At 60.5% G+C, this 12,034-nt stretch overlaps 2 protein-coding genes across 2 annotated transcripts; one reads left to right on the forward strand and one right to left on the reverse strand.

Annotated features, from left to right (window-relative positions):
* Positions 1-584: 584 nt before the first annotated feature.
* On the reverse strand, positions 585-8,182 carry LOC120512534 (serine/threonine-protein phosphatase 6 regulatory ankyrin repeat subunit C-like; the record flags this gene model as incomplete). Its single annotated transcript, XM_039730938.1, has 5 exons — positions 8,121-8,182; positions 6,955-7,055; positions 4,764-4,834; positions 1,753-1,983; positions 585-794 (listed from the first exon to the last, which is right to left on the reverse strand). Coding segments are annotated over exons 1-5 (675 nt in total), but the record flags the coding sequence as incomplete, so codon positions are not given.
* Positions 8,183-8,365: 183 nt separating this feature from the next.
* Positions 8,366-11,306, forward strand: LOC120512535 (coenzyme Q-binding protein COQ10 homolog A, mitochondrial-like; the record flags this gene model as incomplete). Its single annotated transcript, XM_039730939.1, has 2 exons — positions 8,366-8,411; positions 10,988-11,306. Coding segments are annotated over exons 1-2 (365 nt in total), but the record flags the coding sequence as incomplete, so codon positions are not given.
* Between the last annotated feature and the right edge of the window lie 728 nt (positions 11,307-12,034).

Below are 12,034 nucleotides of genomic sequence, written 5' to 3' on the forward strand. Positions count from 1 at the left end.
GGGTCTGTGGGGTCCACGGGATCCAAGGAATCTGCGGGGTCTGTGGGGTCCATGGGGTTTGGGGGTTCCAGACAGGAAAAGGTGGATGAGGAGAACCCAAAGCTTCTGTCACCACCCAGGGGGAAGGAATTTGGTTCCTTGATCTCAGAGATCAACAAAACCCACAGGATTTGGGATCTAGGAGGGGAAAAGGCAGCTGAGAACCACCCAGAGCTCCCTTCACTGCTCAGGGTGACGGAATTTGGATCTACAGAAATGAACTCCAGAGGATTTGAGATTTGGCATTTTGAGAACCACCGAGGTTTCTGCCACCACCCAAAGCTCCTGCCACCACCTCTCCAGCTGCTGTCCCCACAGGGGGATCTGAGGTTTCCCAGCCCCAGTCCCACTCTGGGCAGGTCCCCGGGGGTCTCACCTCCACCCCCAGCCTTGAGGAGGTGACGCACGACCTCGACTTTGAGACCCACTGAGGTTCCTGCCACCACCCAAAGCTCCTGCCACCACCTCTCCAGCTGCTGTCCCCACAGGGGGATCTGGGTTTTCCCAGCCCCAGCCCCCCCTGGGCAGGTCCCCGGGGGTCTCACCTCCACCCCCAGCCTGAGCAGGTGACGCACGACCTCGATCTGGCCGCTGGCGGCCGCCGTGTGCAGCAGCGTGTAACCCTTCCTGTCCTTGCACATGACATCGGCCCCGCGTGCCACCAGCAGCTTCAGCACCTCCAGGTGACCTGGGGGGACAGCCGTGACAGCACCGGGACACCGGGGACACCGGGGACAACGGGGAGACTGGGGACACTGGGGAGGTGGGGAAAAACAGGAGAGATGGGGACATTGGGCAGGTGGGAACACTGAAGGGAGGTGAGGACACTGGGGAAAAGGGGACACTGGGGAGGTGGGGACACTGGGGAGAGATGGGGGACACTGGGGAGGTGGGGCAAAACGGGGAGATGGTGACACTGAGGACATGGGGACACCAGGGAGATGAGAAAAAACAAGGAGGTGGAGGGCACAGGAGATGGGGACACTGGGGAGATGGGGACACAGGGGACACCAGGGAGATGAGGGACATTGGGGAGATGGGGGACACCAGGGAGATGGGGACACTGAGGAGATGGGGGACACTGAGGAGATGGGGAGAATGGGGAGACTGGGGACACTGGGGAGGTGGGGGACCCCAATGTCCCTGCCCCTCTCCACCCCAACGTCCTTGCTGGCTACCCCTGTCCCTTCCCATCCCAACGTCCCTGCCCTGTCCCTGCTCACCCTGATGTCCCTGCTGCCCACCCCAACGTCCCTGCCTATCCCTGTCCCTCTCCACCCCAATATCCCTTCCCACCCCTGTCCCTGCCCACCCTGGTGTTCCTGCCCACCCCAATGTCCCTGTCCGTCCCAACATCCCTGCCTGCCCTGTCCCTGTCCCTGCCCACCCCGATGTCCCTGTCCCTGCCCACCCTGATGTCCTTGCTGCCCACCCCAATGTCCCTGCATGTCCCTGTCCCTGTCTCTTCCCACCCAACGTCCCTGCTGCCCACCCCTATCCCTGCCCATCCTGATGTCCCTGTCCATCCCAATGTCCCTGCTGCCCACCCCAATGTCCCTGCCTGTCCCTTCCTACTCCTGTCCCTGTCCCTTCCCACCCCTGTCCCTGCACACCCCTGCTCCTGTCCCTGCCCACCCTGATGCCCCTCCTGTCCATCCCAACATCCCTGCCCACCCCGATGCCCCTGCCTGTCCCTCTCCCTGCCCTGCCCACCCCGACACCCCTCTGGCCCGTCCCGGGCACCTCGAGGTGGCCGCTGTGCACGGCGTGGTGCAGCGCCGTGCGCCCGGTGCGGTCGGCCACGTTGACGGTGCTGAGCAGCGGCACCAGCGCCTCCACGCACTTGGTGGCCCGGTTGGCCGCGGCCACGTGCAACGGCGTCTGCCAGTGCTTGTCGCGGGCATTGACATCGGCCGAGTGCTTCAGGAGCAGCTGCAGGGCTTTCTGTGGGGTGGCACGGCAGGGAGAGGCTCGGGCACGGCCCCGGATCCCAATTCCTGCCGACCCCACAGCTCTGGGATTTCTCACTGTGGGATTTCCCACTGTGGGATTCCCTTCTGTGGGATTCCCCCCTGCCTGTGTCCCTGTCCACCCCAAAGCCACGGGTGGGGGTTTCTCTCCAAAAATGGATATTCCCACTGGGAAAGGTCCTAGAGGTTGGATTGGTGTGGCCAGGATGGCACCTGGGCTGTCCCAGCCTTGGGACAGGGATTGTCCCCCTGGGCTGGCACTGCTCACTTCAGGAGGAATTTCCTGCTGGAAAGGGCTGTGGAAGTGCCCAGGGAGGTTTGGAGTCCCCACCCTGGTGGGGATCAGTCCCAGCTTGGACTTGCAGATCTCTCCCCACCTCAAACCTGGGATTCCATGAACCCCCCGCCCTCACCTGGGCTGCTCCAGCTCCGTTCCCAGGTGGAACCTGAGCCAGGTGGGCTCATCCCACCCCATCCCAGCCAGGAATCCTGGCTGGGGGGAGGAAACCCCCTGAGGAACCACGTGAGGAACCGTGAGGAACCGGAGTGAACGTTCCCTGGTGACTCAGCACGGCCCGGGGGTGACAATCCTGACCCACTGACCTACATTTGACTTTTATTTCCCTCTGCTCCTGCCCAGGCTTTGGCTTCAAGGCTTCCCCTCCCTCTGCCATCGGGGCAGAGCTCCCAGGGATCCCAACCCCACGGATCTTCACTCCCAGGGACCCAAAAAATCAAGCCAGGCAGCCCACAGAGAGAGCTCCAGGTAGGGAAAGCATTTTGGGGAGGTTCCTCTGGGGAGCTGGGCAGGCCAGAACTTCGCAGGTGGAAAAACGGGGGTGTTCAAACCCCAAATTCCCAGAGAATCATCAGGGGTGCCAAAACCCCAAATTCCCAGAGAATCATCAGGGGTGCCAAAACCCCAAAACTTCCAAATCTCCAAATTCCCAGAGAAGCAGCAGCAGAGGTGCCCAAACTCCCAAATTCCCAGAGAATCATCAGGGGTGTCCAAACCCCAAAACTTCCAAATCTCCAAATTCCCAGAGAAGCAGCAGCAGAGGTGCCCAAACTCCCAAATTCCCAGAGAATCATCAGGGGTGTCCAAACCCCAAAACTTCCAAATCTCCAAATTCCCAGAGAAGCAGCAGCAGAGGTGCCCAAACTCCCAAATTCCCAGAGAATCATCAGGGGTGTCCAAACCCCCAAACCACCAAAATTCCCAAAGAATCAGCAGCAGGGGTGCCCAAACCCCCAGTGCCCAAACCCCCAAATTTCCTGAGAATCAGCAGGGGTGCCCAAACCCCAAAACTCCCAAATTCCCAGAGAATCAGCAGGGGTGTCCAAACCCCCAAATCCTCAAATTCCCAGAGAATCAGAAGCAGGGGTGCCCAAACCCCAAAACTTCCAAATCTCCAAATTCCCAGAGAATCAGCAGCAGGGGTGCCCAAACCCCCAGTGCCCAAACCCCCAAATTTCCTGAGAATCAGCAGGGGTGCCCAAACCCCCCAAATTCTAAAATTCCCAGAGAATCACAGGGGTGTCCAAACCCCCAAACCCCAAATTCCCAAACCTCCAAAGAACCAGCAGAGAAATCCCTGAGCGACAGAGCAAAAACAACCAAGGAGGATTTTTTTCCCCAGAACTTCCTGCATTCCCCAAACCCCAAATGACAGAAAGGGGAGCAGAAAATCCCCTTTTCCCCCCAAGGAGCCCCTGCCCAGCACCCACCTCGTGGCGCGAGGCCGCGGCGCGGTGCAGCGGCGTCAGCCACACCGTGTCCTTGGCGTTCACGTTAGCACCTGGGGGGGCACACAGAGCCTCAGCACCCCAAAAAACCCCAAGGTGTTCAAACCCCAAATTCCCAGAGAATCATCAGGGGTGCCAAAACCCCAAAACTCCCAAATCTCCAAATTCCCAGAGAAGCAGCAGCAGGGATGCCCAAACCCCCAAATTCCCAGAGAATCATCAGGGGTGTCCAAACCCCAAAACTTCCAAATCTCCAAATTCCCAGAGAAGCAGCAGCAGAGGTGCCCAAACTCCCAAATTCCCAGAGAATCATCAGGGGTGTCCAAACCCCCAAACCACCAAAATTCCCAAAGAATCAGCAGCAGGGGTGCCCAAACCCCCAGTGCCCAAACCCCCAAATTTCCTGAGAATCAGCAGGGGTGCCCAAACCCCAAAACTCCCAAATTCCCAGAGAATCAGCAGGGGTGTCCAAACCCCCAAATCCTCAAATTCCCAGAGAATCAGCAGGGTTTCCCAAACGCCCAAAATTTTAAAATTCCCAGAGAATCCACAGCAGGGGTGCCCAAACCCCAAAACTTCCAAATCTCCAAATTCCCAGAGAATCAGCAGCAGGGGTGCCCAAACCCCCAGTGCCCAAACCCCCAAATTTCCTGAGAATCAGCAGGGGTGCCCAAACCCCCCAAATTCTAAAATTCCCAGAGAATCACAGGGGTGTCCAAACCCCCAAACCCCAAATTCCCAAACCTCCAAAGAACCAGCAGAGAAATCCCTGAGCGACAGAGCAAAAACAACCAAGGAGGATTTTTTTCCCCAGAACTTCCTGCATTCCCCAAACCCCAAATTCCCAAACCTCCAAAGAACCAGCAGAGAAATCCCTGAGCGACAGAGCAAAAACAACCAAGGAGGATTTTTTTCCCCAGAACTTCCTGCATTCCCCAAACCCCAAATGACAGAAAGGGCAGCAGAAAATCCCCTTTTCCCCCCAAGGAGCCCCTGCCCAGCACCCACCTCGTGGCGCGAGGCCGCGGCGCGGTGCAGCGGCGTCAGCCACACCGTGTCCTTGGCGTTCACGTTAGCACCTGGGGGGGCACACAGAGCCTCAGCACCCCAAAAAACCCCAAAGCTGCCTCTGCCTGCTGCCCCGAACCCCACAGCAGGCAGGGAGCATCCCCACGGGGCGCTGCAGCTGGAGGTGATGGTAAGAAATTTTGTTTGTTTTGTTGGGAGTTTTCTGGAATTCCCAAAACACAACAGGGGCTCCCTGAATCCCAAAAGCATCCCCAAAATATAACAGGGACACTCTGCACTCCAGAGGTGTCCCCAAAACCCAATGGGGATGCCTTGAATCCCAAAAGCATCCCCAAAATATAACAGGGACACTCTGTAACCCAAGGGTAACCCCAAAACATAACAGGGACACTCTGCACTCCAAAGGTGTCCCCAAAACCCAATGGGGATGCCTTGAATCCCAAAAGCATCCCCAAAACCCAACAGGGACACTCTGTAACCCAAGAGCAACCCCAAAACCCAACAGGGACTCCCTGAATCCCAAAAGCATCCCCAAAATACAACAGGGACACTCAAACCCATGAGAGTCCCCAAAACCCAACAGGGGCTTCCTGCATCCCAAAGGTGTCCCCAAAAAATGAGGGGACACCCTGAATCCCAAAAGCATCTCCAAAATACAACAGGGACACTCCGAAACCCATGAGAGTCCCCAAAACCCAACAGGGACTCCCTGAATCCCAAAAGCATCTCCAAAATACAACAGGGACACTCCGAAACCCATGAGAGTCCCCAAAACCCAACAGGGACTCCCTGAATCCCAAAAGCATCTCCAAAATACAACAGGGACACTCCGAAACCCATGAGAGTCCCCAAAACCCAACAGGGACTCCCTGAATCCCAAAAGCATCCCCAAAATATAACAGGGACACTCTGCACCCCAAAGGCATCCCCAGATCTCAATGGGGACACTCTGAATCCCAAAAGCATCCCCAAAACATAACAAGGACACTCTGTAACCCAGGAGGGTCCCCAAAACCCCACAGGGGCTCCCTGCACCCCAAAGGTGTCCCCAAAAAATGATGGGACACCCTGAATCCCAAAAGCATCCCCAAAACCCAACAGGGACACTTTGTAATCCAAGAGGATCCCCAAAACCCCACAGGGGCTCCCTGCACCCCAAAGGTGTCCCCAAAAAATGATGGGACACCCTGAATCCTAAAAGCATCCCCAAAATATAGCAGAGACACTCTGTAACCCAGGAGGGTCCCCAAAACCCCACAGGGGCTCCCTGAATCCCAAAGGTGTCCTCAAAAAACAGTGGGACACTCTGAACCCCAAAAGCATCCCCAAAACATAACAAGGACCCTCTGTAACCCAGGAGGGTCCCCAAAACCCTACAGGGGCTCCCTGAATCCCAAAAGCATCCCCAAAACATAACAGGGACACTCTGTAACCCAAGGGTAACCCCAAAATATAACAGGGACACTCTGCACCCCAAAGGTGTCCCCAAAACCCAATGGGGACAACCTGAATCCCAAGGGTGACCCCAGAATCCAGCAGGGGCTCCCTGAACCCCAGGACCACCCCCACAACCTGATGGGGACACTCTGAATCCCAAGGGTAACCCCAAAAACTCAGGGGATCAAGGGCACCTTTGGGATCGAGCGGCTGAGCATCCCCCACCTCCAGCACCCCACAGACTTTAGGGGATTTTGAAGATTCCCCACAGATTTTAGGGGATTTTGAAGATCCCCACAGATTTTAGGGGATTTTGCAGACCCCCACAGGAGCAAGGGGATTTTGAAGCACCCCACAGATTTTAGGGGATTTTCCAGACCCCCACAGATTTTAGGGGATTTTGAAGACCCCCACAGATTTTAGGGGATTTTCCAGACCCCCACAGATTTTAGGGGATTTTCCAGACCCCCACAGATTTTAGGGGATTTTGAAGATCCCCACAGATTTTAGGGGATTTTCCAGACCCCCACAGATTTTAGGGGATTACACTGGCTGAGCATCCCCCTCCTGGCTCTGCCTCCACCTTTTCCAAGACGTGGGAACCCTTTAGGGTCACCGTTCCCACACCCCGCCCTGGCGGCACCCCGTGAGCTCGGGGGGGGTTTGGGGGGTCCCAGCCCGTCCCGCCGCACCCCCGGATTTTGGGGGGTCCTTCGGGGTGCCCCGGTGTCACCTGACAGGATGAGCAGCTCGAGGATTGCAACGTCTCCGATGTAGGCAGCAGCGTGCAGCGGGGTCCGGCGCTCCTGGTCCTGGGGGCAGGGACACCCTGAGCTGGGGGCACTGGGGGCACTGGGGGGGACTGGGAGTCCTCAAACATGGGCACACACACGTCTGTGTGCTGTCACTAAAAACTGCCTGTCCCCCTCACTGTGGAGGCACAAACATCCCAAAGAGCTGAGAGAAGAACAATTTCCTGAAACAGCAATGAGAGAATGGCAAAGGGTGGGAGAGACTGTGAGAGATTGGGAGGGACTGGGATGGGGCTGGGAAAGGATGGGAGAGACTGGGAGGGACTGGGACAGACTGGGAGAGACTGGGATGGGGCTGGGGATGGGATTTATGGGATTGATGCGATGGGATTTTGGGATGGGATGGGATTTATAGGATTGATGGGATTTGGGGATGGGGTTGATGGGATTGATGGGATTTTGGGATGGAATTTTGGGATGGGATGGGATTTAGGGATGGGATTGATGGGATTTAGGGATGGGATTTTGGGATGCGATGGGATTTCAGCTGGAATGGGGGTGACAGGGACACAGCTGGAACGGGGGTGACACTGATGGGGGCACAGCTGGAACGGGGTTCTGCCATTCCCGGGATTCTCCCGTTCCCGGCCCAGGATTCTCCCATTCCTGACCCAGGTGTTCCATCCCTGGCATTCTCCCATTCCCGGCCCGGGGGTCCCATTCCTGGGATTCTCCTGTTCTTGAGTCGGGGGTCCCATTCCCGGGATTCTGCCATTCCCGGGCCACAGGTCCCATTCCCAGGATTCTCCCGTTCCTGGCCCGGGGTTCCCGTTCCCGGGATTCTGCCATTCCCGGGATTCTCCCGTTCCTGGGCCAAGGCTCCCCCGGGATTCTGCCATTCCCGGGCCACGGGTCCCATTCCCTGTCCTGGGGTCCAATCCCTGGATTCTGCCATTCCCAGGATTCTCCCGTTCCCGACCCAGGTGTTCCATCCCCGGGATTTTGGGTCTATACTGGGATGTGCCGGGCTGTACTGGGAGGCCCCGGGGTGCGTTGGGCTGCGCTGTGCGGCTCTGGGCAGCTCCCGCAGCCCCGGTGAATTCCCGCTCTCTCGCCGCCTCTGCCCGGTTCGGAGCGGGGCCGTTACCGGTCCCGGTTAATCCCGGTTGCTCCCGGTCCGTCCCGGTGCACCCGCACTACATTTCCCATCGCGCCCCGCGCTCCTCCGACTACAACTCCCACAATCCCTCGCTCGGGAGGCGTCTCCTCGCCCCGCCCCGTGACGCGCCCGCCGCTATGGCGACGTGGTGACGTCACGGGGTGAGAGGTCAGGGCGGCGGCGGCGCCCCGTCCCGGTTCCGGTTCCGGCCCGGCCCCGGTCCCGGCCCGCTCATGGCGGCCCGGCGGCTCCGCGGCGCCCTACACGCGGGGTGGGGTGGTGCGGGGGCGCCTTGGCGGAACCGGGGGGTCCCGGTGGTCCCGGTAATCCCGGTGGTCCCGGTAATCCCGGTGACCCCGGGGCCGCTGTCCCGGTTCCCGCGGAGGGCCCTGGGTGGGGAACACTGGCGGGGAGGGGCTGGCCTTGGGGCAAAGCCCGCTGGGGACACCGGGGGCGGGCCGGTGCGGGAACCGAGCCCCGGTGTCCCCGAGCCCCGGTGTCCCCGAGCCCCGGTGTTACCGAGCCCGGTGTCCCCGAGCCCCGGTGTCCCCGAGCCCGGTGTCCCCGAGCCCGGTGTTACCGAGCCCGGTGTCCCGAGCCCGGTGTCCCCGAGCCCGGTGTCCCCGGCAGGGGCGGCAGTCCCGAGGCCACCCGGCTGTGCCCCCGCGGCTCCGGTGGCGGCGGGGGGGGCACAATTCCCGAATTCCCGTGGGGGATCCCCGGGATGTGCCCCGGGGGCAGCGGGGGGCAGCGGGGGGCAGCGGGCGCTTGGCCCCTGCCGGTGACAGCCAGTGACAGCTGGTGCTGTCAGTGACACCCAGTGACTGCTGCTGGTGACAGCCAGTGCTGCCGGTGACACCCGGTGACAGCTGCTGCTGCTGGTGACAGTCAGTGACACCCTGTGACTGTCGGTGCTGTGGGTGCTGTCAGTGACACCCGGTGACACCCGGTGACAGGCAGTGACACCTGGTGCTGCTGGTGCCACCCAGTGACACTTGGTGACAGCCGGTGCTGTGGGTGCTGCCAGTGACAGCCAGTGCCACCCTGTGCCGCCTGTGACAGCCGGTGACAGCCGGTGCTGTCAGTGACAGTCAGTGCTGTCAGTGACACCCAGTGCTGCTGGTGCTGTGGGTGCTGTCAGTGACACCCGGTGACAGCCAGTGACAGTCAGTGCTGTGGGTGCTGCCAGTGACACCCGGTGACAGGCAGTGACAGCTGTCAGTGACACCCTGTGTCACCCGGTGCCGCCTGTGACACCCGGTGACAGCTGGTGATGGCCGGTGACTGCCGGTGCCACCGGTGACAGCTGCTGCTGCTGACAGTCAGTGACACCCTGTGACAGTCGGTGCTGTGGGTGCTGCCGGTGACACCCGGTGACAGCCAGTGACAGGTGGTGCCACCCGGTGCTGCCAGTGCCAGCCAGTGACACTCAGTGCCACCCAGTGACACTCAGTGCCAGCCAGTGACACTCAGTGACAGCCAGTGACACCCAGTGACACTCGGTGCCAGCCAGTGCTGCCGGTGCTGTCAGTGACACCCGGTGCTACCAGTGACACTGCTGGTGCTGTGGGTGCTGCTGGTGACAACTGGTGACACCCAGTGCTGTCAGTGACACCCGGTGACAGCTGGTGCTGTGGGTGCTGTCAGTGACACCTGGTGTCACCCAGTGACACTCGGTGACAGCTGGTGACACCTGGTGCTGTGTGTGCTGCCAGTGCTGTCAGTGCCACTCAGTGCCACCCAGTGCTGTGGGTGCTGTGGGTGCTGTCAGTGCCACCCAGTGCTGTGGGTGCTGTGGGTGCTGTCAGTGTCACCCAGTGACACCCAGTGCTGTGGGTGCTGTCTGTGCCACCCGGTGCCACTCAGTGACACCCAGTGCTGTGGGTGCTGTCTGTAACCTGAGCCTGAGCCTGACACAGCCCTGAGCCTGAGCCCAGCACAGCCCTGAGCCTGAGCCCAGCACAGCCCTGAGCCTGAGCCCAACACAGCCCTGAGCCCAAACCTGAGCCTGAGCCCAAACCCAGCCCTGAGCCCAAACCCAGCCCTGAGCCTGAGCCCAGCACAGCCCCGAGCCTGAGCCTGAGCCCGACACAGCCCTGAGCCCAAACCTGAGCCTGAGCCCAAACCTGAGCCTGAGCCCAGCACAGCCCTGAGCCTGAGCCTGAGCCTGAGCCCAAACACAGCCCTGAGCCCAAACCTGAGCCTGAGCCCAAACACAGCCCTGAGCCCAAACCTGAGCCCAAACACAGCCCTGAGCCCAAACCCAGCCCTGAACCTGAACCCAGCCCCAAACACAGCCCTGAGCCTGAGCACAAACACAGCCCTGACCCCAGCCCCAAACCCAAACCTGAGCCCAAACACAGCCCTGAGCCCAAACCCAGCTTCAAACCCAGCCCTGAGCCCAGCCCCGAGCCTGAGCCCAGCTCCAAACCCAGCCCCTGAGCCTGGGCCTGGGGCTGAGCCCAGTTCCAAACTCAGCCCTGAGCCTGGGCATCAGGCTGGCCCCGACCTGAGCTCCAAATCCAGCCCTGACCCCAGTCTCAGCCCTGACCCTGACCCCAATCTCAACCTCAGCCCCAACCCCAGCCCTGACCCAAACTCTGACCCCAACCCCAGCCCTGACCCCAATCCCAATCCCAGCCCTGACTCCAGCCCTGACTTCAGCCCCAATCCCAACCCCAGATCCAATCCCAACCCTAATCCCAATCCCAGCCCCAATCCCAGCCCCTGACTCCAGCCCCAATCCCAACCCCAGATCCAATCCCAACCCTAATCCCAATCCCAGCCCCATCAGCCCCAACCCCAGATCCAATCCCAACCCTAATCCCAATCCCAGCCCCAATCCCAGCCCCTGACTCCAGCCCCAATCCCAACCCCAGATCCAATCCCAACCCTAATCCCAATCCCAGCCCCAATCCCAGCCCCTGACTGCAGCCCGACCCCGTCCCGTGGCAGGTACTCCATGCAGGAGATGTACGACGTGGTGGCCAACGTGGAGGACTACAAGAGCTTCGTGCCCTGGTGCAAGAAGTCCGTGGTGGTGGCGCGGCGCTCGGGGCACCTCAAGGCGCAGCTGGAGGTGGGGTTCCCCCCCGTGCTGGAGCGCTACACCTCCATCGTCACCCTGGTGCGGCCCCACCTCGTCAAGGTGAGCTGGGGGAGGGCTGGGGAGGGGCTGGGGGAGCTGGGGAAGGGCTGGGGCAGCCCTGGGGAGCTGGGGAAGGGGTGGAGCAGACCTGGAAGGGGCTGGGGCAGCCCTGGGGAGCTGGGGAAGGGCTCAGCCTGGAGGGAAGGAGGCTCAGGAGGGACCTTTTCACCCCACAGCTCCCTGAGGGGAGAGCAGGGTCAGGATCTGCTCCCAGGGAACACCAGAATGAGAGGGGACAGCCCCAAATTCCTCCAGGAGAGGCTCAGGGTGGACATGAGCAATTTCCTCATGGAAAAGTGGTCAGGCTTTGGAACTGCCTGGAGAAAAGGAGGCTCAGAGGGGAATTTTCACCCCACAAGTCTCTGACAGGAGAGCAGGGTCGGGCTCTGCTCCCAGGGAACACCAGGGGGAGAGGGAACAGAGCCCTGCCCTGACTTTGGGGGCCCCCCCCCCCCCAGCCACGAAGCCCCCCCGGGGGGTGAGGGGCTCCCCGAGCCCCCCCTGCCCCAGGGAGGAAGGGCAGTGCCAGGCCAATAAAGAGCATTTTCCAAGGGTCAGCAGCCTCCTGCTTCTCATTCAGCCACGGCATGGGGGGGTTTGGGGACCCCCAAGTGGGGTGGGGGCACCATGCCCTGACCCCCCCCCCAAGGGGAAGGGAGGGGGGAGCCTGGGGGGGTTTGTTAATAAAAACATTTATTTTGCATTTTTTTGTTGTTGTTTGTACAGAAGTGCCCGAGAGCTGCGAGGAGCCGGG

Source organism: Passer montanus, unplaced genomic scaffold (assembly GCF_014805655.1).
Source record: "Passer montanus isolate IOZ18808 unplaced genomic scaffold, ASM1480565v1 scaffold740, whole genome shotgun sequence".
Taxonomy (NCBI): Eukaryota; Metazoa; Chordata; class Aves; order Passeriformes; family Passeridae; genus Passer; species Passer montanus.